At 35.0% G+C, this 27,661-nt stretch overlaps 1 protein-coding gene across 6 annotated transcripts in view; it reads right to left on the bottom strand.

Moving 5' to 3' along the window:
* Positions 1–27,661, bottom strand: part of LOC116168257 (connectin-like) — a 170,512-nt gene that overhangs the window by 127,524 nt on the left and 15,327 nt on the right. For 3 of the 6 annotated variants that reach the window (XM_031483970.1, XM_031483969.1, XM_031483971.1), the window contains exon 2: positions 9,612–9,716. The exons of 2 other annotated variants lie outside the window; for them this stretch is intronic. Coding sequence is in view for 1 of the 4 variants with exons in the window: in XM_031483968.1 (XP_031339828.1) it covers positions 2,457–2,462 (6 nt within the window). In the remaining 3 variants the exon portion in view is untranslated. Of the gene's footprint in view, positions 1–2,456; positions 2,571–9,611; positions 9,717–27,661 lie in introns of those variants that run through there. One more of the 6 variants, XM_031483968.1, reaches the window with a different exon arrangement.

Below are 27,661 nucleotides of genomic sequence, written 5' to 3'. Positions count from 1 at the left end.
ATGTTGGTGTGGGTTGTATATAAAAAAGAGTTCGTTTCCAAAATTTTAGTGAAGAAATAAACCTGATTAACTCTTATTATGTCTTTACCTTGTGTCAGTGCTACTTCAAATAAAAGAACTGGCAGATGACGACCTCTAATTTTGTAACTTAAAATACTACAAAACACAACGAATAATCTAGGCTCCTAGACTATCATCTAGGAGGTCTTAGTCCTGTCTCACTACAGTATTTTGATCCATTTTGCGGTATCATATGTTGTGCGGTTGTGATTTTCTCTATGGTATCGTGTCATCAATCATTTTATTAGATTATCCCCATTATTTGAAGAGAGATGTACATTTTAGGTTATCAAGAAGAGAAGGTTACCTTTGATTTCTTTTAGGGTTTTAATTTTTGTTCAAGCGCAGGCTCGACTTTTTAGTTACGGTCTAAATTCAACTTTAGGGACCAATTCAATTTTAATTTTAAGTATAAAGGCATTCAAGAACATCTCCGAAGAATCTCAAAGCCAGTTCGTGGCGTTTTTGAAGCTGTCTGTTCTTTGTGCACCAGAATATCGCAGTTAACGACCTGACTGTTGGATTATTAAAAACTGTAAGTAATTAAAATTTCTATAATTAATTGTCTATCAATCGCTTGCACGCGTGGTATCTGTAAAGAGACCCTAAGGGCCTCTCTCTTTCAGCTTTGTTGATTATTGGCTCCCCAAATTATTTTAGAGCAATCATGAATTTTGTGTTTAAACAAATTTTTTACGACTCAGGATTAGAGTTTTCATTGTTAAATTTGATATCTGTCCTCGGAGTTCTGCTAGCTGCATTCAAAAAATTTGTGCTCGACGGACTTTGATGTTTTTCAAAATTACAAAAAAAATTCCAATGTCCACAAATTGGCAGAACATCATGAAATTTGGTGGGTACACTATTTATATTTAAGAACAGAACTATCATTAATATAAGATGCAATTAAAATATAGGCTTCACTTCATTTCATTACTATACAAGGCCGACTATTTGCCAAAATTAGGGGTGTAGAAAGTTGAATCTTTAGTTTAGAAGCTTATGTATATAAAGTTTACATAAAGTACTACGACACCAGAATTTAAGGTTTATGGCCTTCACTTAAATTTCTAATGCAAGATCTATAGCATGGTAGCACTTGAACTACTTTCCACACCCGCTAGAGGGCACGAAGACTTATTGTGATAAAGTAGAGAGCAAGCTTTTACGAAGTTCCACGCCTGACATTGTCTAGCTAAATTTTATTACTAAACAGACATCTCACCTCACACGACAAGACAAAGTCAATTTCGTAATAAAGTAGTTGGCCCGTGTTATGGAAGTATCCATTTATCTCTTAATTTGTTTGAGATCACTTGAACATTGAAATATGGAAGTAGGGAATTTAAATCCTGTGTAACATTGCATTCCGCATATTACCACGGAGAAAAACCACAAAAGAGATTCGTTAGAATAAGAAATCGAGGCAGAAATAGAAAATAAAAAACATTCAGTTCCACAAATAGAAGCCTACTTTACAAGGGAAAAAAGGTTAATATCATGTCATCAACGCTAGTTTTGATACTATTTCGAACGTGCAATTGATAATTGGATATCTTTTTGTTTTAGAAAATAAAGATGGGGGTGGCATCAATACGGTTTATTGATAAAAAATTTGTTTCTACAAAAAACCTTAATACATTTTTGCTCTAAAATAATTTGGGGAGCCAATAATCGCATGTTATGAATTTTACATTTTAACCAACGTCATACAACATTTATATCTGCATTTTTAGAAAACTACGTCAATCTGTAATATACTACAAAATAAAACGTTACAGTGTTCTTCTCTGAAAAGCTCTTGAAACATAATGCATACATCAGTTACAAGCTCTTCATATATGTACGACAAATTGGATCTGTATAGCATTTCCGTAAGCTAATCCTCAACTTAAAAGGATGCTTTACATTTTAACCGGGTAGATATCAACATTTCAACTTGACTTTTTTAGGAATGAATGATTACTAAATAAATAGGAATTAAGGACAAAGACGTCAGAAGAACTCAAAAGAAATTGGTCCGAAAATGCACCTCATCCGCTTTTGTCGGCCCTGCAGACAGTGCCTAACCTTTTTGATGCGGTATTATGGGCATGTAGATATTGCGCAAGTGTCGAATAAACATCGTTTTCAGAATACCTATTGGTAATAAAATTTAAATGTCACGTAATTAAATTAAATTTATGTCACACATTTTAAACAGCCAGTCTTTTCCTCAGCGGAAATTATAATTGCTTCTTATTTTCCTTGGATGTATCTTTGGATATTTAATTCTACTACAACCTCTTTAGTATTTTTCTATTCTCGCTCTTTTGAGTTACTGAAGTTTCCCTCTTCCGTCGGTAAAGTTACCCAGATAGGTATAGATCAGTAATTTTAGGCAAAAAATTACCTACCTGCATCTTTTCAAAAACCTGTCACACACGCATGAAAATCGGTACACAAATTCGTTGTTGCCGTCTCATTGAAATATTACAAGTCCCCAACACTAAATGCACCGCACTGCAGAAACTTTCGTCAACTACTGCACGGCTAACTGTTATGAAGCGATAACAGGTAGAGGTCAACATCGGCGCGATCTCCATACTTAGTCACCAATATCTTATTTGAAATTTGTAAATAAAAGCAATTGTCCCTGTTCACTAGGCGTTTTGAAAACAGGCACCTCATCAAATAGTATATTGAAAGACACGTGTTACAATGCGACCTGTAACATGTGGTTTTCATACTATTTTTTCTATTTCGGTGCTTTAATTTAATTAAAAAAATCATTATCAGAAACTATAGGAAACATTAGAACTAACATGTTTTATGTTGGGAACACTTTTTATGCCGTTAAGTTTTAGGTTGGCAGCGTAGTAAGACTGACATTTTGAAGTTCAAACATGGAAGTACCCAACGAAGTACCTACTTGTACTAACTAGCAACTGCCAACTTAAGAGATGAGTTACCAAAAAAAACGACTATAATCACTGTCTTTGTACAACTGTTTTCCCTTTGTACAACTGTTTTCGGCCGAAAACAGTTGTACAAAATCATCATTGTGACACCGAAATAGAAAAAAACTTGTTGAATAACCTCCAGAATGATTTTTTTTTAAATTCAATATCTTCGTAGTTTCCTAAATGGCAGTAGTTTCCCTTCCCCTACTACCGGAGTAGTATAGACCAACTTAAGACCTTCTGCAGAGGCACCTCTAAATAGCATTATGGAGGTCACTCTGTAATTGGGCGCAAGCCTGTTGAGGGCCCAGAACAAGAGAGGCATAATAAATAAAATAAATAAATACCATACATAGACATTTTTTCTTGACGTACAGAAAGGGTAAATGTACGGTATCACCAATGAGAATCAAGAAGATTGGAGAAGTTCCCAGAAATATTGCCACATTTTTTCACTTGCCCAATCCTAGGCAATACACAGGGCACTGTTTCCGCCGGCCCTCTGCAACGCATCTTGCTAACCAAGGTGGTGACCTCCTTCTAATAACAAAAACATGGGGGATGGAAATCATCTGCTACTGCGGGGAGCTACATCGATGATTTATTAGCTAAGAAAACTAAAGTGGCGCAGATGTTTTCAAGCTGTTCGCATGTTGAACCCTCATCCTCTGTAACGTCATCGATTACTACTATCACCTCATCATCGTTACCTCAACAACTGCAAGAAACTGATTTAACTTCTACTCAAAACCATATTATTCTTTTATCTGATCAGTCCGTTCCTGGTATTTCAATATTTGCAAGTGACAATGCTACAGTTGCAATAAAAATTTATAGTCATTGCGGGATTAAAGTATGTACCTACTTACAGTACGACTGACTGCAGGTTTTTTTTTGTAATAATAATTGTTTTTTATGTTCGACTCGATCATAATACGCTGAGTTATGACACTGTTTAGCGTCCATAATCTGCTACTTTATTGGACTAGTCCATAATGATAAAGTAATTTGGACTCCTGTCACTTGTCAATTTCTTTGGAAAATGCATTTTAAAATTACGATCTGTTTTAAAGAAGAAATACACGGAACAGAATGCTATAATTTAAAGAACACATATCTATATTATACATTTCAATAATTATAGATAGGTACTCAATTAATGTTAATAACACAGTTGTTGGTAATGTTAATTCCCGATGTACCTTTTTGATGCAATATTTCGGTGGTGTCTACGGCTTTTAAATTTCTGAACGAAGAATTTGCCATAACGATTCCCGTTCCCAAAATTTTGCTGGCAACACTAATTTTTGAATTGTCAGATCTCTGTCAGAATCTCCTTTTCTTTTGAGGTAAGGAATTAGGCTGGGAAATTTGCTTATATCCACTCCCTCATTTAAATTAATTGTCGATCGTAACATCGAGTACTTACTCCATAAAGGAGAACTTTTATAGGAGACCAACTCACTAAAGTACGCCAATATACAGTCTTCCGTGGTGCAATTGATTTTCTTCCCCCAGTACCACCTTCTGTATTCCCTGTATGCCGCCTCGTATACAGTTTTTGATTTGCTTGGTAAAAGCATTTCTCTGGCATTGCAGGCTAATTGTTGTATACTGTTGGACCCATCAATTTCTTCTGGACTCATCTTGGGATTCATAATTAGGTACAGAGAATTAGTTAATACCCAACGAAATTGACACTAGGTACACATCAACAGATTTTTTTCCAAACAACACGTATCTATGACAACACAAAAGGCACACTATGTTATTTCTGGTTATTAAATAGTGAAATCTATACCAAGTTTCAGCAAATTTTCAATACATACATGAACTACATTTTCCGAGTCGAACATAAAGCTAAGTATGTTACTCGTACATAATCAGACTTTATTATCTCGTCTTTTTTATTGGCCTCGCGCGCAAGCGCGCTCTGCCAATAAATTCGACTCGTCCAATAAAGTCATAGATTATGTACTTGTAACATAAATAGCTATTTTTTAAGCTGTCAGGAAGAGACATTATTTAATGGGTAGACACTTTCTTCTTATTACCGATCAGAGATCAGTCTCGTTTATGTTTGATACTAAACTCCCTGGAAAAATAAAAAATGAAAAAATTATGAGATGGATGCTAGAACTCTTTTGTTATGATTATGATATAGTATATCGTCCAGGCAAAAACAATGCTGTTGCTGATACATTTTCCAGAATATGCAATGATTGGAAATAAAACTGAAAAATTGAAGAATGTGCATGAATCACTTTGCCATCCTGGTGAAACAAGGACTCGAAGAAGGATAAATCATTGGGTAAAATGCAAGAATATGCCTTATACATTAGATGAAATAAGAAGAATGACTTCCTCTTGTCGAGGAGTAAAACCAAAATTTCACAGGCAAGAAGGAAAACTTATTAAAGCTACATCTCCTTTTGACCATTTAAATATTGATTTCAAGGGACCTCTTCCTTCAGTTTCAAAGAATCGTTACTTATTAACAATCGTGGATGAATACTCAAGATTTCCATTTGCATTTGCATGCCCTAATCTGCTATGCTGGCTTAGACTATAATAGAGAGTTTTACAATGTTCCTCTAAAGCTCTTGAAATACATCAGTTATACGCTCTTCTCGTATGTACGGACAAATTGTATCTGTAAAATTTCCGTAAGCTAATCCTCAACTTAAAAAGATGCTTCACATTTAAACGTGTAGGTATCAACATTTCAACTTGTTTTTTTTAGGAATGAATGATTACTACATAAATAGGAAGGATTATGACTTCAATCAAAATCTTTGGGCACAGGTAATTTAAATATGCCTAATACTTCTCGTTTTGTCTCAGATATTTAAAGACGGAATGTTATTTGTTATGTCTTGAATACAAGATATTTAAATTCATAATTAATTAACTTTCTCTGAACATCTTGTTAGAATTAATACAGGTACACAAGTACCGACATTTTTTCATAAATACTTTTAAATAATTACGGAGGTCAATCCGTTTTGCCGTTTACGAAGGAAGGAATTTCTACCTCAAAGCAGTTCTAAATGTATAGTGTACTAGCTGACCCGACAAACGTTGCCCTATCTTGTTAATGAACTAGCTTTTGTTTAACAACGATGCGGATTAATGAAGTGGAGGTAATGATCGCTTAAATAAGTTTTATGCAGCTTTAAAATTTTAATTACGCGTTCAGACAAACATAATCACAATTTCGTCAGATGAATCATTGGAAGATTTAATTATATTTATTTTTTTTATGTGTCGAAGGTAAGGGTCGCAGCAGTATTTTCCCAAAGATCACCTGGCAGGTTTTCTTTAAAATCCACCTAACAAATTCTACGTGGGAAATTATATTTCAAGTGGTACTTACTTATCCCATAAATTGCAAAAAAATGTCTCTATGTGATGAATATCAAGAATCTCTATCATTTAACCCCCTACATTTCATGTATACTACAAACAAACAAATAGTTAACAATTGTATTGCCAATAATAATAATAAATGATGTTAAGCCACTTTTAATAGAGGAATAGATATTAAGGCATACTATTATTGATAATATGTCCCCAAAGCATCATAGGGGCATTACATATATGGTAAGTGGTCTGGTAAGGTAGTGTATGCAGAAAATGTAATTGTATGATATGGAAACTTTTTAATTACGCTAATGTTATCTATTCATTACTGGTAGCGTTTGTCGATAAGTCTCCACGGACAACATTCGTCACTATAATGTACATTAAACTTACATGGAACACCCAATCGGCGGTTTATACGAATATATCGCAAGTGACCATTAAGTGACTGGCGGCCATTCAACGATTTAATATAAAAACGAGGGGTCCTTCCGATCCGGTAGGTATCGAATTATGCCATCAGCAATCCAATTTGTTGATTCATTGCCGGCAAGATAATTGAGTTCCGGGTTGTAAACACGTATGTCGAAACTGTTTTTCTGATTTGGAAGCTTGTAAAATACGTCGTCGGAATATGGTAGATAATCTGGTTTTTTTACAATTTTATAATTTCGCTCGCATTGTTCAATATTTAATTGCTGGCTGCATGCTCGAATCCTCGCATTATTAAGAGCTTACCTGCGTTTTAATTTTCGACACCTTTCACGTTCCCTCCCCTTCACACCCCCGGGAATAAGTCGTGCAGCTGCCCCAGTCAACACCGTCCATGAGCTTTTTTCTGAGCGTGTACGCGCATTACAACAATCAGTAAACGAACTTATTTTTATTGATTTGTCTATAATAAACACCGCTGAGAAAATCACTAACGAAAATTCATTAATTTACATAACCATTTTGTCGTCGGTCTCGGTCCTTTTCTACTATTATATATGCTGGTTTCCATCAAATGTGGCTCAATTCTATATTCTCTAGAGCGGTAAAAGTTACGTAGCGAAGACCTCATGTTAGAATTTGGCAAAGAACCAATGAATGAAGACATGTAAAAAAGGTAGAAGAATGTTTGGTTTGTGCCCTTGGGGGAAGATATACTTAATCCAACGTGGCGGCCATTTTTAAATATATTGACCAAACGATCATGATGGACAACGCGACCAATGATTTTCTAAGTTCCTATAAGTATTCGCCTAAAAACCTAGGAGACATACAACAGCACACGTGCATGAGTCAGCTCCCGCACTATAATTAAATTCATTTCCGTCCCGAGGCGCTTCGATATTACCAGACCGTTGGCACTAAAAATCAACAACACTTTCTTAAATTGCAGCCAGAAAAATACATTTATCCGACATATTTACGTACTCTACGGAATAAATGCTACGTCCTCCTAAAACAGACGTATTTTTTTTCTTTCCAACGATACGTTCATGTTAAACGGACAGCCATTCGAGTTATCGGTGGTGTTTTTGCGTTCAGCCAGATATCACAATCAACGTTTCTATGACCTGCCTGGGAAAGAAATTAAGAAGCCCAATTTTGTGCGTGTCGACTAAGTGCGTTGTTTCCTAGGTTGTTTCCGTTCAAAATTAGTGGATTTTTTGCGTGCCCGGATTTTTTTGGGTTTTGTGACTCGAAAACTGTAAGTAATTTTAAGGTTTCATGATGTTTGTTTAATTGTAATCGAACGAATTTGCGTGGATTGTTTATTCGGACGCTGTGGTTCAATGTTGTGAATAGGATTTTATGCTTAAATTCATTTGTGGTCGCAGAATAAATTTCGTTTATGTAAAATTATGCAAGTCGTGTATTTATTCAATCCCTTTAACGATTCAGAGATAGGTCTCATGCTCAATTCTGTTGATCCGCATCCAAAGTTAATTTCAAGTGCTTTCAAAATCTTGGTAAAAAACCTTTTTGGAGTTTAAGGAGTTTGATCGTGACCACCGTTTGTTTGGAATCAGAAATTGAATTTTCTGGATGTGCTGGGGTGCGAATGGGTACTGAGAGAAATTTCATTAGAGAGCTGGTAAGGTTTGATGTGTTTGTATGTGGTCTAAAATAAAAAAGGGTCACAGCACTACAACTTATACATAGAAATGTTCGTGTGCATTATATATGATAATGGACATCCGCATGAACAGACATTTTTTTATTTTGGTAAATTTATCGTGGGAGATTTATACCACGCAACAGGTTTTAATGTGGGCGCACTTTTAAGTTGTTGATTTGGCCTTTCTTAACAGTTAAACATATTTTTTTTTTAATTTATGTTTATTTTTTTAGTAAAGGTACGTTTTTGTTATGAAAGTATGAAGTATATGTAAATTCACAAGTTCATTAAATCAATATTAACTGTACAGCTAACGAATTAATTAGTATTTCATTTGCATGTGAAATAATTCCTCTTCCCATTGAATCTGAGTTCCCGTGGGGCATATACTGACTACAAATTGTAATAAAGTGTATTTTATTCATTGGTAGCTAGCGTTGAGTAGATTTATGTTAGCTAAACTACTTTACTAACGCAATTTGCAAATATGCAAGGCATTTCATTAATAATGCGACAAAAAATCGAGAGCATAGTGAAGTTGACGGCTCCAAACCAATTCTTTTACATTAATATGTGGGAATCATTTGTTTAAGTTTGCTCAGCTATTTCTGACATTTGTTTAAGTTGGTGTATTACGCCTGTCGTCAACGCACCCATGATGGGATTTTACCAGGGATTTTACACTTATATTGATTTCAACCGTTTGCTTATCATTTGTCGCATATTCGTTACTAGCAGACGTGTTATCCCTTTGGAAAACTCCTCAGCACCAAATTTAAAGATTATATTTCAACTGCAAGTGAACTCAAACAAATCACAATTGAAATTTAGCTGTTGCCACAAAGAAATTCGAATATTGACTTAAATTAATAGCTTGGTAGACTGAGTGGCCTCGATTAACTTCTGAAAACTCCAAAGGATTAACTACACAATTCTTGGACACGAGAAGAAAAATCTGACATATTAACGTATTAAAAATTAACTTCTTCATACTGTAGATCAACAACCGAAAGAGAGAGTGGGTTCTATGTGGGTTAAAAACAATTTGGGATTAGAGTGTTTAAATCTAGAATTTTTTTAACATACGGAGTGGTATGGAAACATATCTAATATAAAAAATTATAATTCTGAAGTCTTACCGGTAACCTTCTGCCAATTACAGCGTGTTAGATTGTTTATTTGAAGTCCTCCAATATGTCTTCAAACCCGGATTGTAAACTGTTCAAAATCCCGCATTACCTCTTCTGAAAACAGAACAAGAAAATTATTATTAGTTATTTTTCTCTGATTTAGATTAGATAGGATGATTATTGCACTTTCTAACCAAGTTGCGATTAGCGTGGCAGTTCCCCAGGATGCACTACTTGGTTCTGTTTTTTTTTATTGATTGATTTATTTCTTTATGCCGTTTGGCGTACAATATATATAAAAATTATGATGACATTGATGTTATAAACATATAAAATATTTAAATAAAATAAAATAGGTTTCACTGACGACACGGAAATTGTAAAGGCATTTACATTTATCCAAAACAGTAAGTAGTAGCATAGTCACATGCGTAAGGACTATGGTCCTAGGTGTAGGTCCGGTTTTTCCTAGGGTTTTTCAACCTTCCATAACTTTACGCTCCGAATAAACTGCGCGGATACCATTTTTGATACAATCGTTGTCAAGGTATTTATTTGGCGAATAAATTTATTGAGGGTTTAGAAAACCGGCCCTTTTAAAGGTATGTATTTGAAATGGAAAGAGCATTGCAAGTGCATAACTGTATAAACGTAAAAACGATTTTAAATCAATTGTCTTAAAGCAAGGATAAGTAAAGACAATTTTTAAATTAATAAATAATAAATCTAAAACCACGAATACCCTTTTACCTGTCAAACTGTAGGTACAATAAAGATGACATTTACACTCATGGCCGTCGCAATATTTTTATTTCGCGTCGTGTTTAAAGCGAAAAGTTTCGCAAGGGATATTACTTTTTATGAAACGAGATATTTGAAAATGCATTCAACCCGCTGTTAGTTACATAAAGAAGCAGTGTCGAAATCACTGCCAATGTCACTCTTCCACTCCAGTAGTCTGTCGTAAATCAGTACGAATTATACGATTACAATGCGGAAAAACTATTCAAACCGTTAGCAATACACGATTCCATTCTCCATTTACTTTACCGAATCGGTTCACTCATGCAAAAATAAGGGATAGCTCTATTATTAATTTTCGGTCCACACGTCCCCTAATATAATAATAACCTATCCAATTTTTTCACTTACAACATCCTCTAATTTTGTCGAATATGCGATATATGCGAATAATAAATCTTCTACTTCTACATGAAAAGAGAAACTTATGATGTAAAAGGAAGACATGCGAAACGCTGAAGCAAAACCACAACTTAATTATATGATAAGCAGAAGTAATACGGTTTATCCTAAATCAACCATAAATCTCATTCTTCGTGGGGTGTGTTTTCACATATAAATGTGGAGGATGTTTTCCTCATCTTTATAAGGAGAAGTTACAATTTTCGATTTAGACATTTGAATGTGAGTTTTCGTATTCTACGGTTGGATATTTCCACAGTAAAAAATACAACTGAAATTTTCAATCGTCAATTATATTAAGGCTGATAATTGTGGCAATTTTGGTTTCCGATCCATATATCAGCTAGACATTTGCATACGAAGTGGTATTGATGGAATGCCGATTCGATTACCTACAATACGCAGATGGATGATAACTATTAAGCTATAAATTTTCGGCACAATGAATCTTTCATTGTACGTTGGCAAAATAATCATAACAAATGGTAGCGATGCCTTAATTAGTGTCGGAGGGCGACGGACATCAGAATAATTTAGAAAGTTATAATTAATTTATGATTATTATTCCAAAAACTGAAATAGCTCTCCCAGTACCTCATTACTGACTCACTCATAACTTATCCACATTTATTTTATTATCATATACTTATACATTAGGGTATTTTAACAAACTGAAAAAGTGGAATCCTCAAATATGGCCTGAGCAGAAAAAAATCCTCATTTCCGGCTATTGGAAAAAAGTGATATCTACTGCCTCTTACTCATTATAGTTTACCAAATAAGGAATATACTTAATTTAACTAGATTATAACGTTCATTTTATTCTTGAGATGAAACCCTATTTTTCCATATTACCTAGGACGAAGTAAGAAGAAAAATCACAATAATACCCTCAAAATCTGTGTTGGTTGACATTAGCTGATACTGAATTTTACATTCTTGGAAAGGTAGATGGAATAATTGGAGCCAGTTGTTGGACCGAGAGCGAATTTCAGGCCTTCCAAATACACCTTTACCTATTGCGACTCAGCTTGGATTTGTTTTAATGGGAGTTTCACCCACGATATCTCCTTGCACACATACATAGTTTCTTTATCCCTTTCGAATCTCGGTTGGAGACACTGGTACAACGATTTTGGGAAGTAGAGGATGCGCCATCTTTAAATTTAGAAAGTCCGGAGGACGTAAAGTGTGAACACCATTTTCGATACACTTTGTAAGGAATCCAACTATGATACTTTTTATAATCATTTTAGGAAGAAATGATGAAAACTATTTTCATGAAGTTCCGTGAGATGCCGCCACCTCCCTTTCCGATCATATCAAATACCACTTCCCGTTAGTCCCTGCTCGGGCGCCATGTAACGCTCCCAATTTTTCACGGCTACGGGAATCGGGGTTGGAAAATTGAGAGTTCACAAGTGCTGGTTCGGGTAGCTCAATTCGCAGCAGGGTTCGGTAGTAAAACCAGTTGAAAGCGGAGATCGCTTAATACATATATTGTTCTTCAATAAAAATAAATAAAAAAAAAATAAATTAAATCACAATGTAAATAAAGGTACGCCTCTGTGGACTGCCTCTGCACGTCACTATAACAAACCGAAGCTGGAATACCCCCTGTCCAGCATCCACGGGAAGTGTCGCACTAACCGTTCAACTTCGGTCAGATCCAGTGACGTGCAGAGGCAGTCCACGGAGGCGTACCTTTATTTACATTGTGATTTAATTTATTTTTGGAAATCATGGAAGATGCTCATTTCTTAACTATGGGTCCGATAAACTATTTTCCCACCGCAGATTATAGTAATCAGAATATTAATTAATTAAGCAGATTTCAATTACTTGATCGTATGATACAAGACTTTTGGACGGTGGCGGTTGGAATGTCTCACTGAGATGCAAACTCGATATCGCTGGAACACTGAAACGAATCCTATTGAAATAGGAACTGTTGTTCTATTAAATCAGCCAATGTCCCTCCTTTATCTTGGCTTTTAGGCATTATAGAAAAAAACTACCCAAGAACTGACCAAGTGGTCAGAGTTCTCGATGTTCGAACCAAAAATGGTATGTACCGCCGCCGGCCAGTAATATTAAGGTATCTCCTTTACCAACGCAATAAATATTTTGTTATTTTTCTTTATAATTAATCTTTCTCTTAGAATCTGATTTGTTAGTTAAATATTGTTGGTTCGAAACCGTACTTCATTCTGGGGGCAATGTTAACGCCGTCTTATTTTTTGAATTATTTCTATGTAAGTTAGATGGAGTAAGTGTGGCGCTGTTAATGTTTTGGTATTTTTGAACGCGAAGAGTGGGGTAACAAACGACAGAATTTTGAGCAATCTGCATCGAACCGTGTTCTTGTTGAGTAATTTTTAATTTTTGTGTATTGGGTGGTGCTGGACAATAGCAAAAACCTTCCTTCTTGCCCCCCTTATCTCTTCATTCTACTAGTGTGATACGGATTTGTAAGTATCTTTTATAAATTTTGTCTTGTTTTATTTAAATTTATCACAATTAAACAGTTATCTAGTAATCTTTTGTAAAAAATTCCAAGGAAAGATCATTTGTAAAGATGATAAATATAAGGGGCCCAACTAAGGCCAAAGAAATACTAGATGAAATACAAATGGGCTTTAGGAAGGGAAGGGGGACGATAGACAACATATACATAATACATCACGCAGTACAGGAAAAGAAGGAGGTAAAGTCTACGCCCTATTCATAGATCTAAAAGCAGCATTCGATAATCTAGACAAGAACGAATTATATAACAGCTTGGAAAAGAAAAATATTGACAGCAACACAATAGAAAGGATTAAAGAAATCTATAGAGAAACAAAGTCAATAACAAACACATAGACTATTTGTGGATGTCCGCTAAGTGCAACCGTTTTCAACATTTATGTGGCAGACCTAGAAGAAGCATTAAGAAAATAGCAAGCAGGAGGAATAAAAATTGGAGGAAAAAAGATATGGTCATTAACATACGCGGACGACATGGTGCTCCTTGCAACAAAGCAATCAGAAATAAAGGAAATGATCACACAGTTAGAAAGGTACGCAAGAAGAAAGAAATTCATAATAAACACAGAAAAATAAAAAATAATGGTTTTTATGTACTAAAGGAAGAAAGAAGAATAAGGACGAGACATCATGAAAAATCCAAGGAAGAGAAATAGAAGAAGTTTCGGAATTTAAATACCTTGGGTACACACTAATGAAAAACGGAGGACAAAGTGCCCACATAAGACAAATAAAGAAAAAAGCAAATGGATTAATACCGCAGATATGGAGCATAGCAGAAAGAAAATTCAAAAACTATAGAATCAAGAAAATGATGTTCGACTACCTGATCAAAAGCACAGTGGTGTACGGAGCAAAAACATGGGGTTGGAAGGAGATAGAAGACATCGAGCGGATACAAAACAAATACCTAAAATGGATCCTAAGATTGTCAAGAGATACCCCAACTTACATACTTCTGGAGGAAACCAAACAAGATAAGATGAGGATAGAAGCGGGATATAGAGCAGTCAAATACGACGAAAGGATAGAAAGAGGAGAAAACGGGTTACTAAAAGAAACTCTCAATGAGAGAAAGAAGACCAACAAAGCAAAGTGGACAGAAGAAAGAAGATATTTCCAAAGGAATGGGTATGCAGAAGATGAGGCGGAAAGATTAAGGAGAGAGGGAGTAAATATACCAATGATTATGAAGGAGAGAGACAAAGGCAACCAATTACAATACCAAATCAATCGAATAGAAAACAGCACCTACAATACCACGTACAAAGATATAAAAACATTACACTTGCCAAAATATACACAGAAGAACAACAAAAATATAAAAACCATTGCAAGATTTAGATGCGGAAATGAAAATAGGACCGGGAAAATATGGAAGGAAGAAAAGTGCAGACTATGTAAGGAAGAAACAGAGATGATAGAACACGTGATATACAGATGCAGCAAAACCAAGATGAGCAAAACAGTAAAGGAAATATTACAGGAAGATGGAAGAGGAATTGACTGGATGAGAAGAACGTTGCAGAGAAGAGAGGAAGCGAAAAGAGAGGAATAAGAATAAACATTATGTAGCTATTTCTGATGTTGTACTACTTAGTATCATATACACAGGGTGTTTTTTTGGGAGCTTTAGTTAAAAGTTTCTGGGAAAGTAAAATAAGTAGGTTTTTGAAAATTTGTACTTAGGAGTTACTCTGAAGGCCGAATCGATGTAAAATATTTTCAAAATGGCCGCACTTCCGGAAACACCGGAAGTAGATAGTAACTTCGTTATTTTAAATGGCAACCCCTATTTTTTATTGCTTTTTTGGATTCTACGTGAAATTTCACTTCTTTTGATACCCATATGTCGATATCTACCATTTATGGTTTTTAAGTTATTTTGACTTTAAGAAAAAAAATGGCGGATGCAGATGGTACCTTGATAATTGATTACTTGCAAACGGTTGTAGTCATGGCAACCTATTTTTATCAGTGCATAGAGAATGAATAGGGCTTTCTTTTAGTGCACTTAAAAAAAAGTTAAGTTGCGTACGACCGCCCCTATGGATATCCAAATTTATGAAACTTCAAAGACTAAAAACTCAGTTTTTTTTAATGGAATGACCATGTTCTTACTATTCCATGAGATAGAGAATCGAAATGGGCATATTTTGACAATACATGTTCCTATAGCTATCTTTAACAGTTTCTGACTTATTCCCATTTTATTGAATTGACACTATTTTTTTAGGATTTTCTTTTTAGTAGTCGCCCATGATTCTATAACAATTGAATTTTAAACAAATCTAGTGACACTAATCCATCACCCACTGTTATAGGTTAACATAAGTTTTTCAAAAATCGAAAAATGACTCGCAGTGGTTTCACCTATTTTGGAATTTAATTGTTATTTATGGTGAAATGGGCAGAATCGCGGCGCGTGCTTTCCGTACATTCATTCGAAAACTAGAACGAAATTGTATGAATTTTTGAAATTTTGTACCCCTAATGCACTACAAACCGTTGAAGCACAAGTTATACAAAGCTCTACAAGAGAATATTTAAGAAAATGAATTGAATTGCAAATGCAAGATTAACAAAATAAATTCAATGCAAAATATAAAAAACTTTGTTGAAACATTTTTGGTATGGAATTGTTGCTAGAACAGATATCGCATTACCTCTCTTAATTTCCAGACTTATACGTTGTTTAAGAAATTCAGTTGAACGACTCTGTTTAGATTTTTCAAAAATTTTCTGTCCTATATCCTTATTAAATGAGTTATTTATTAATGAATTATTTAGACTAGAACTAGAATCAGTGGTATTAAAGAATCCATTCCTTGATTTGTTTAAAATTCGATTGTTATAAAATCATGGCCAACTACTAAAAAGAAAATGCGAAAAAAAATGGCATCAATTCCGAGATCAATTCAATGAAATGGGAATAAATCAGAAACTGTTAAAGATAGCTATAGGAACATGTAATATCAAAATATGCCAATTTCGATTCTCTATCTCATGCAATATTAAGAACATGGTCATTCCATTTAAAAAAACTGAGTTTATAGACTTTGAAGTTTCTTAAATTTGGATCTCCATAGGTGCGGTTGTACGCAACTTAACTTTGTTTTAAGTACAGTAAAAGAGAGCCCTATTCATTCTCTATGCACTGATAAAAATGGGTTGCCATGACTATAACCTTTTTCAAGTAATCAATTATCAAGGTACCATCTGCATCCGCCATTTTTTTTCTTTAAAGTCAAAATAACTTAAAAACCATAAATGGCAGATATGACATATGGGTATCAAAAGAACTGAAATTTCACGTAGAATCCAAAAATGCAATAAAAAATAGGGGTTGCCATTTAAAATAACGAAGTTACTATCTACTTCCGGTGTTTCCGGAAGTGCGGCCATTTTGAAAATATTTTACATCGATTCGGCCTTCAGAGTAACTCCTAAGTACAAATTTTCAAAATCCTACCTATTTTACTTTCCCAGAAACTTTTAACTAAAGCTCCCAAAAAAACACCCTGTATGCTATTGTACCTACCTAAGAGTCCCCAAACCGAAAGGCTAGAGTTAATGAATAAATAAATAAAAAAAATAAATATAAGGGCCCTACAAAGCACCCTGAGGCACACCAAAACAATACCGTTTATTTGGATTGTTGAACGCCAAGAATCATTGCTGTGTAAATCAATGGGCCGCCTAATAGTCTGACTCACATAACAATACAAGATGCTGAAATATCACGCAGAGTTTCAGGGCTAACACTTACAGAAGAAACGAGACTGTATGCCCATTATTCGTAATTGAAAATGATTCCAAAAGGCAACAAAAAATAAATGTACAGACAAATACCTACAATACTCGGCTTGTCCAAATTACACAAGATTCTACATTCAGTGGGTTCGTAAACACACGTGACAACATTTTAAAACAATTCCAAGCACTTTAAATCTAAAATTAAGCCATACGTTTCCCCAATACTACCTAAATTAAATCTAATGGAAACAAATTTAATGTCAATCAAACAGCACAGATGACGATAAACAAAACTGTGTCACTTTACGTTTCAAACATTTGTATGATCTTGACGTTATATGAACTCATTTCAAGGTCATAGCTGTGGTAGTTCACCAATGCGAAACTCCCATTGGCACGATATACACCTTGGCATTTCGCAGGAGACGGTCGGAATTAAAGAGGAGCAGGGGTATGAAAAATAGGGTGCTTTTCAAGCCTCGATCTGCGGGGTCGAAACTCGCCAAAGTATTGGAAAAAACAATATAACTAACAGTGACCAAACAAAAGGCACGTATGTATGTATAAAAAAAGTAAATTCGGAGTGCTTTGTACGTTAAACGCTATTTTACGCTATTTTAAGGCATTTGCATATACGCAACAATTCATCATAACACCGAAACTGAGTTAGAAATTAAAAGTAAGACAAGGCGACAATTAATTATTTTTTATCTAAGTAAGAGTACCATGATATACGTAAAAAAGTGAGAACGAAATTTAATTTTATCGCAATGATTTAAACCCCTAACAAGGGGATACAATTTCGTATAATTAGATAACGCTACAAAAGTTTTATATTATTTAAACACGAATTTATGTCTTTGCAAAGTATAATTAATATAAATCTTAAAGTTCTCTTGTAATTAACACTAAAGTATGTTCAGTTTTATGTAAACACGGTACAAGCTAAAATGTTTTGAATATTCATAAGTAGCAAATTTAAGCCGCATAAATATTCAGTATCACACGCATCAGGAGCATTGTATAAATGAGGAAAACGTTTCATTTACCACTCGATAGCCTCAGGATGCAATACGAAATACCTTTGGGGGTGGTTCGTACCACGTTCATTTCATACGAGCATTATTAAAACGGAACGGATTTATCAAAGGTCATACACAAAATATTTGATTCTGTTTCACAAAGTGTCCATCATTCTTCGTACCTCGGATTTCGTGATATATTGGGAGTGAAATGTACTTATTAATTTAAACACGATTCGTTTAGTTTATACAATTTTTGAAACTTGGGGCGAAAATTCTAATCTCGACAAAATTTTTCACAGATCCTGACACTCGCGTAGAGTTCAAAGTTATATTTCTGAACATTAGTTTCGTTTCGTTTTCATGTAATTTCATTACCCTATTTCCAACTTTTCTATAAAGCAGGTTTTCTTTATTAACTATTATCATTTGGCGGTTTAAATATAATCGATGCACGAAGTCCCGTGTTAATATTGAACGCTGCACGCGAAAGATTTTTCTTCCCAGAAATACGATTATATCGTGCTCTGCAGCAATACAAGTTTCAAAGTCGAAAACCTCAACACGGATGTTGTAAACCCATTAAATATGGCATAACTAGCTCGCATTGTAAGCACAGTAGTGCACACGTACAAAACCTCAGAAATAAAGTTTCATAACTTTACCGTACAATGAGCAGAGGCAATTTATTGCAGCCCTTCATGCCTTTGTATCGTTAAATTAGTTCAAGTTTGTTGCATTTGGGTCGTAGTACATCTACTAATTTTGGATTTGATGCGAAAATTTACATTTAAGGAGAGCTTGTATAGGTGCGGGGGTTAATTTACATGAGAGTAGACAACGAATTTTTGAAAGCACGTTAGTTAACGATGTTCCTTTTCGGCACAAAACTTGAACGTTGGCGATAAATCAAGCGCCTTTGTGTTTTTTGATTAAATTTCGCTACTACTTTCGCGATGTGAGATTGTGAGAAGCTTACCCAAATATTATTTCGTCGTTTAATAATATATTGAATGTTCTTAATTTAGTAGAGCTTTCGAATTTCAATTCAATTCGTGATCTTAATAAAATTTTGTCAAATTTCTAGTAATCACAATGTTTAAGAGACCAGCGTTAGCGCTAAATCGATTCTAGATAGTTTTTTGTAACGCCAATTTTTGTAAAACGTTCCCACAATTTTTCCGCTAATGTTTATAGAACCCAACTGTCAAAAAAGAAGCAAAAGAACATGATGCGAGTAAGCCTGGTTAACACTCAACTTCTGACACCCCATATTACAGAAAACAATATCTTGAAGTAGAGCTTTGAGGTCAGTTTCATCATTTCTGTGAATTATTTTCTTGTGGGGCATTTTCTTTATTTCCCATCAGGAATGGTTCTATTTTGACAATTATTTTGTAGTGACTCTTGGACTATTACACTCCCAAACAACCCACCAACAGCGTTAAGCTCCATCAAGTCTTTCGAGTTCGGTGCCTTCTGTCTGTTAAAAACTTGTTTCTTCATAAAATGTTTTAAAAGAACACACTATTGCCATAGAAACATTCTTTAGAAATCAGAAATCTTTCAAATTTCCTTATAAACTTTTTTGAAATATTCTTGGGTGAACTTCTCAGAAAAAATATTTTTGAAACATTAAAAGAACAGCTTTATTAGTAATCTAGGGAATTTAATAGAAATCTTCATTGCAAATCTGTTTAGTAATAGAATCCTTGTTATAAATACTTTTTAGGAACCTTGACCCTCTAGGTAAAGTATATGTTCCATTTCCCTCTGAAAATGCATTATATACTCTTGTGTAAACCAGTGGCGGCCCGTGAGTTTTGAAAAAAGGTGGGCACAAGTATCTTATCTACTATTTTTTGAAAATAATTCTTCTATTTCTGAAGTTGGAAAAGACGTTAAGGACTTTATTGTCAAAATTGGGGATAAACTGGACGAACTTTTCTACGGATAGGTCTGCGAATGCTTTCAGTCGTGTGTCAAGCGTGTAAGAGCAGAACATGGCAGGACTCAAGAATTCAAGCACAAAGTTTGTTTGTTTCACTTGAATTTATGACTCAGTGTGATGTTTCCGTTTAGAATTGTTTGTAATTGCATCTTATTTACTTATTTAAAGTTCATCGTCTTTGTAAATTGTTTATTTAGTATTTAATTATAAAATTGAAATTGCGTGTTAAAATGTAGACATATCTGGTCGTTTGCGATAAGAAGTTTTATTATCGGACGAAGTTTAATTAACACAGGTGTTCTTATCGCTGTTAGAAGAGGTAACGGAGATGCAGATGTGACAATGTGTACGTTAGTTCGGCGTAAGTGGGGACGTATTCCTTCGAAGATCGCGTGATCAAGCCTGATTGTGATTGGCGGTTGATTTGAAAAAATCTTGAGGAAGGAGATTATCTTGTGGTGGAAATGGCGCTGCTTTAAATACCAGAATCAAAGTAGAAACGAGGCTGCTCCTATTGCTAGGTGTTAGTTTGCGCGAGGGTAATCAGAGCGTGTAAATTTTTACCCAAAATCGTCCTGAAACCTTAATTTTCGTGCCTACTGTCTGTCAGGAAATTTGTGTTTCCATGACAGAGGCAGAGCAGACTACGTTTCCTGCCGCTTGTCACTTTACTGGCCGCACCTGTCACTTTACCGGCCACACCGTCACTTTACCGGCTGCATTTGTGACATTTTTAATGTCTATAATGACTCCCATCATCACTGACAGATTGACATTAATCAAAAGTTGTATATATAAATTGAAATGTTATATTAAAATACGATTTCGGGTACAATTTAATACAAAACTCGTCAGTAAAATGACATTACTTGACTCGGAAATTAAAATCGATATTTCCTCGCCAGTAATGTGTCATTTTCCTTTTATGTAAATAACTATTACGCTAAATCTTAGGCAGTGAGTCCTATTCGTTTTATTAATTGAAAACGCAGTTCGTCTGTTTCGAAATACAGTTCACAGAAGAATTTAAGCAATAAAAATTAATAATAATATTAAAGTCATCGTCAGGTGAAGTAGTAAAAGTATATGAACAGTTTTTAAAACGGTTTGTCTGTATTCAGAAAAAGTTAATTCGAGTCAGAGTAGACAAGGCTCTGCTTAGTCAAATGTTTCTACCGTCCGAGCAGCCACCGAACATTTTTTTCATCTTACTTATCAAGCCAGTTTGAGTCATTGAATTCAATTTAATAAAGCACAAGTGAAGTTTGAAACTGTCGGAGAGTCTTTTTTGTGTCTGTGATAAGTGCGCCTGTGCAAAGCTTTTACGACCAAATTATTTGGATTACTTATTAGAGAGAAAAAACTGTAAGTAATTTATGATTTTTTAAAATATTTTATTATCGGGCACCTGAGTGCGGGATATTATGTCCAAACAAGTTTTGTAAGCTTTTTTTTCTTGCAGGGATTTTGTTTAGCTGATTTTCGGATGTTACAGACAAAAAAGGGAGGCAAAAATCTACGGTAACAAGAGAATGGGATGAAAACCGTTTATTTCTTTCACTATTATGAGTCGCTCAAAAAAAAAGAATTAGGATTCAGGAAGAGTCAGAACTCGAAATTTGTACAAAATGATATTGCCTGCGAGACCACAAAATGACAAAAGCGACCTATTTATTTTGGGAAACTATGGTCAATGGACAATATGCGTCGCAGCTTCTGAACGCAGTGTGCCTTAACTAGTTACCATTAACCCGATCGATCAATTCGCTCCTTATTTCTATTATTCAGAGAGAAGTTATTGAGTGCAAAATTTATGAATAAGTATGTTATCCAAGTAATTACTTTTTCTTGTTTCGAGAACATTAAATCAAAATGCGCGTAAATCACCAAGCGGCGATCTATTGTTGCCTAAACAATGTTAGGTGGACCTTACAGGCTGAAATCATACTGAAAATAATAACGGACCATCCTGTTTCTGTGGATATTTTAATTTAGTTTAAACCTCGCCATATGCTGTTCATCTCGCGACGGAAATAGAGCCTGTACGTAATTGGCCTTTGTGGTTATTTGAAAACACAGTTTCGTCACAATCAGAATAATCTCTGCAAAGTTTAATGCGGTTTGTCCGTTTACGGAAGAAAGTTACGTTGATACGTAGTTTTAGTCCATTATATGAAACCGTTTTAGAACTGTATTTATCCACAAAAGTTTGAAGTGTTTCCCGTCTAAATAGTCATAAGAAACTTTGTCATTTAATGCAACAAACCAGCTCTAGTGATTGAGTTCAGTGTAATGGAAAAGAAATCAAGTTTCGTGATGCTTCCAACGAGGGTTTTTTTTGTTAGTTGTTGTTAGTTGAATATCGAAAAACCGTTGTTTTGGTCAGATTAAATGGATTCTGAAAGGAAAACTGTAATTATGTAATTTTAAGATTTTCCTTGTTTATTTGTGTCGAACACGTGTCCCTCTTTAGTTCAGATAATTAATTATTGCGTATGTATTTTGGATTAATTTTCTTTGTCATTGTCAATCAACTAATTGTGTGTTTGTTTTAATCCATTGTACGACTCAGATAGAGTTCTCATGTTCGGATGTTTGTATTTGTGCCCGAGATTAAGCTTAGGTGTTAAACAAAATATATGTGAATGATTCTCTAGAATTTTTGGAAGTTGGTCGAGGCTACTGAGTCTGCTAACTGATTAACGTTGAGTGATTATTAGGATTTTGCTTTGTAGCGAATGCCGATGGTGTTTATGACTCAGAAAACCATTTCTAAGATTTATCAAGAACTATAGAACTTTATGAGTAGCACTAGAGCTCTAATTTACAAATGCAGAATTACAAAAATGTGGGGTTAACTTGCGTTAATGCGTAAATGTCTTATAGTGAGCTTCAAAGAGGCAAATTTGTACCACAAAATTGTGTTGTTTAAAAGGTACATTCGAAACATAAAAACTATGTCACTATACAGTCTACACTATCCTTATTTAAGCTAAAGTGAAGAATCAAACCATTTTTTATAGAAACAAAATTGTAATGTTAATTTATTCCGATAAAAGTTATGTTTAGGTATATTAACCTCGACCAGACGTTTGATACAAAACAACCCATGCGAAAGGGCTCCATTTTAACTAAAGTGTCTTTCCTTTTAAAACTGGATTGTTAGCAAAAATTCAAATTATTTTACAATTCATTCTTTAAGTATGAATCAATGACCCTCTTATAACGATGAATCAACAAAGTTGTTACATTAAGATAAAACTCCTGCAATTTATCTGATTAAAAATCATCTTTAGAAACGCAAACAAGGCAATGCTTTGTGCAGAGAGTACGGAAATGGAAAGCACAAGAACCCTCCTAAGCCATTATAAAATATGTATCAAAAGTAACCTTCCTTTTATACGAAAACCAATCAATTATACTTTAACCCTTTGCCAAATAAGAGCTTATAAAAACATTTTTCCATTACTATAGGTACTCAGCTTTTTTAATATCTACACTTATAATACTTTTTATATTTGTCAATTATTCCCGAATGAGCGCTACAAAAAGCGCATTAATATCATTTTGATAACGCCAAGATTTCCACCAATAATGGATATGTAATCCACAGACAAGAAACACTAATCTTATAGACGGAAACGTTTGGATAGCGTGCAGATAAGCTCCTAATTATTTACAGCTTAACAAAAATCCCGCTTCCGGAATTAAAGGACCAAATAAGCCTCTCCTCAGTATACCGAAAAATATTTGTTTAGTATCATTTGATCCGTTTATTTGTATCCAAGATACGTCACACTAATACCTCAAAGCAAATGTAACGGAGGAGAGACGCTAACTAAATTGACTAATAATTCTCAAAGGAAGGATTTATATTCTTGGACCCTAAATAATAAGTTCGAACTGGCTTACGTCTCGAACGTGCATAATTCGATCATCTGGAGAAATTTCTAAGGGCACACGGAACAAAAAAACCCTTGGGTTGCGAGCAAGTTAATTCAGCAACAATTCGTCCACGTTTTAAAATAATCATCCGAAGTTATTATTTCGAATTTCGCCAGATCAGATAACGTCCTATATAACGCTACCCTTACAATAAATTACACCCTGTAGGCTCGATAGCAGTATTTTCTACACATTATCGGCGAAACTCTTCTCTTAAATTTCGTATTATTTCACTATCAGAGAATCGCTGGTTGAATTAAGTGATTAAATACTGTGATATACAGGCATCCTAAATCTAAACTTTTCTTAATGTCCTTCGCGTATTGATTGAAATAATGCAAAGCGTCTCGTGTGTTGCTGGAACGAATATCAGTTACGAACCGATCGCATATGTGTACCTTGGCGAATCAAGGGACTAGGATGAGATGGTGCGAGGTATACAAGAATGACAGATCAATCAACCTGAGGAAGACGGATAGAAAATAATATCTGAAGGCGAAAGCTTCGGTTGGTGGATGAAATTTTGTGTGTTAATTTAACTGTACAAAGGAACTAATGAAATTTTCATAATGGCAGCTCGAAATTTAAGTCAGGAACTGATGTGTGTTGTTTAATATTATAAACCTATTAATAAAAAGGTATTCGAAGAACTAAAACTACATTCAGAAATCTCAGTATATTTAGTAAAGCGGTGCTCTAGTATTTATATGACACCTTTACATTTAAAATTTAAAGAAAAAGTTGAGACAACTTCTGAAATATTGCTTTCATCCATGATACATGAGAAAAGTTGAAGTAAACCTACATGTTATAGTTTTATCCTACGCATTAATATCTTTTCCCTTTGCCTCCATTAAGTATTGCGGTATTACATGCAAATTACTATTGCTGAAATTGCTGCTCGATTAATAGTACGGGTAACGTAGGTATAACATTAATCGATACAGTGAATTATAGTACTGCACGATAGACGGGGAAGATGTTAACGTGCGAAGTTTGTCGACGGCTTATAGCAAAAAACATTAATATTTAGAAAAGCGCCGAGAATTGAATCGGGTAAGTTTATAATGTGTGCTTTGGTCCCCTTAACTAGGTTAGAGCTAAGCTAGTATTCCATTTCGACAATTTTGTTTTGCTATTCCGATGCCTGATGCCTGTGTATTTAGGAAGACGTCTACTGAGCATATTCTACACCACTTGTACCACCTCTACACCTGCCCGACGGCACGAACCGCCCGCAACGAATTCAACCGATCTCAATCTTTTAGATCAGATTTTATTGGCTTTGTATGCCATTTTGTTTTGCGGTAAGTCGGGAGGTGAGGGTATTCTCACTTCTTTTTCATTGATTGAGCCATTAATTTTCGGTCTACTACTACGAGCGAATACATCAGTGGCAGTACTCAGGACCGATTGACCACGGAAACGCGGACTGGTATTAGGGGTTGAAATGGCCTGCGATTTGCAGTACCAAAGTTTGATGTTAAATGGTCCCACTGACAGCTGCAACGAAATGGTCTACTTCTTACAGAACAGAATAATAAAGCACAATACACAATTGCGCCAATCCTCTGATCCACGCCTCCATCGGCTGCATTTAGCAAGTTTCGTGAGTTATAAAGAGCGTGCAAGTTTTTATGAACTTAATTCTGTTTTGGAAAGTTCAATAAAAATAAATTACTGAGCACACATTACAATAATAATAATACAAACCGTGTAGAAATTGTAAACGAAACGCGAGAGAAACGACCAGAAAAATGTATTGTAAGAATTTGTGTAAGAAGGCATGAAAGATGCGTAAAGGAGACGTTAAGAAATGGTGAAAGATATACTAAAAAAACATATGATAAAAGCTAGAGGCGCGAAGAAGGAATGCAGGTGAGATCAAGAAGGCGTGAAGGAAGTATGGACTGCCAAGGCAACCTACAGCAGGGGAACAAATGAAGCGTGAAGAATGCGTAAATAGACGGGTGAGCAATAAATGAGGGTTGAAGGAAGCCCATACAGGATTTAGAGGAGCGTAAATGACGTGCAATTGAAAGTGAGCAGCAAACGCGCGAAACAACAGACATATAGGAAAAATGAAAAAGACGTAAGTGAAACATAAAGGTCGCATGAGTCAACCAAGCGTGATAGGGACGTCAAAGAAAGCCCAAAACTGTGCGAAGAGTGCGTGAAAAAGCGTGAACGGAACGAAAGACCGGATTAAAGCGTGACACGAGGTATGGAGAACGCCAACCAGGCATAAAGTAGACATTAATAGTGTAAAGGTTCTACGAAGTTGTTCTGCAAAAGGAGTCACTATTTAAGCGACAAGACAGCATGAAATGGTATGAAAGTGTGAGTGAACAGGATATGATGAAAAAGGCGCAAAACAGACATCAAGAGACCAGAAGATGATATTAGAAAGCATGAAAAAAATGTAAACGTGATGCATGAAGTAAAAAAGGAAGTGACACAATCCAAGGTTGTGTGAGAACAGTTGGAAGGCAGGCGTGTACTGAACATTAAGAAGATACGTAGATGGCATCAATGAGCGTGAAGAACGTACCACAGTAGTGTGGGGAAAGTTGTGAGGAAAGCGCGAGTGGGCTTCTGGAAAATACATGAAATGAAATGAAATTGGACGTGATATACATGGGTAGCAGGCGTAATGTTACATGAAAAATATGTAAAGCATAATAAGGCGCGAAGAAGGGGAATAAAATGTGGATGAACACAAAAAAATTTTCACCCAGAATAAGCGAATAAATGAAGGAAGGTGTGAAAAAGATATGAAGGTGACATCAAAGAGAAGAGACTTCAGGATGTAATAAACTGTTCAAGAAGGAAGTATAGTTAGGCGAAGAGAACGAAAACATGATTGGAAAGAAATTTATTTATTTATTTATTTGAAAAATAAGCGAAGAATGCGTGAGGTAAGCGTAAAATTAGTACTCACTCTGTTTTGTGACCAAACTATCTATTAGGGATTCTTCCTATTCTTGAATTTGCATTGTTTGAATTTTATTTCATTTCTTTGATTGCTTCAGATGGTACCAAACCTACAGCTTATTTAGATTCCTCAGATTCTCCCGTTTCCTAGAGAGTGGAGATTTTTCAGTTTCTTCGGAACCTTGAGATCCTTTCGATTTTTGAATTCTTCTGGTTCTTCCATATTTTCCGCTTATTTAAATTCGTCGAATCGACCTTTGAGATTTTTTAGATTCTTTAGATTAGATTCGATTGTTTAAGTTTTCCCAATTTTTCAGTTCCTTCAGGTACTTCAAATCCGAATTTCTCAAATTCGTTGTTTTTCAGACTCTTAATATTCTTTACCTTGTAGCGTTTCGTAGTGATTTTAAATTGTTCCCGCGTAATTTGTTTTAAAAATTTGTGAAATCAAGGCAAGTGGTTGCCCTTGCATGTACATGTACGATAAGCAAAGCGGTTTTCCACGTGAAGTTCGGCATTAGATTGAATGTGGTTTAACCGAACGCTGTAAGCTGATTCTTTACCCACATTTGTTAAAAAAATTGCCTTTGTTAGTTTGTTTCTTCAGGGTGATTTTGGGGTGTTCGTGTCGATATTCGGTAAGTGGGGTTCGTTCAATAAACTTAGGGTAATTGTGTGTTTAATCTTTTAGGCCGTTGTGTACAGTTATAATTATTGCC

The sequence above is a fragment of the Photinus pyralis genome, unplaced genomic scaffold, assembly GCF_008802855.1.
Source record: "Photinus pyralis isolate 1611_PpyrPB1 unplaced genomic scaffold, Ppyr1.3 Ppyr1.4_LG4, whole genome shotgun sequence".
Taxonomy (NCBI): domain Eukaryota; kingdom Metazoa; phylum Arthropoda; class Insecta; order Coleoptera; family Lampyridae; genus Photinus; species Photinus pyralis.
This window is presented reverse-complemented; position numbering and strand designations above follow the sequence as displayed.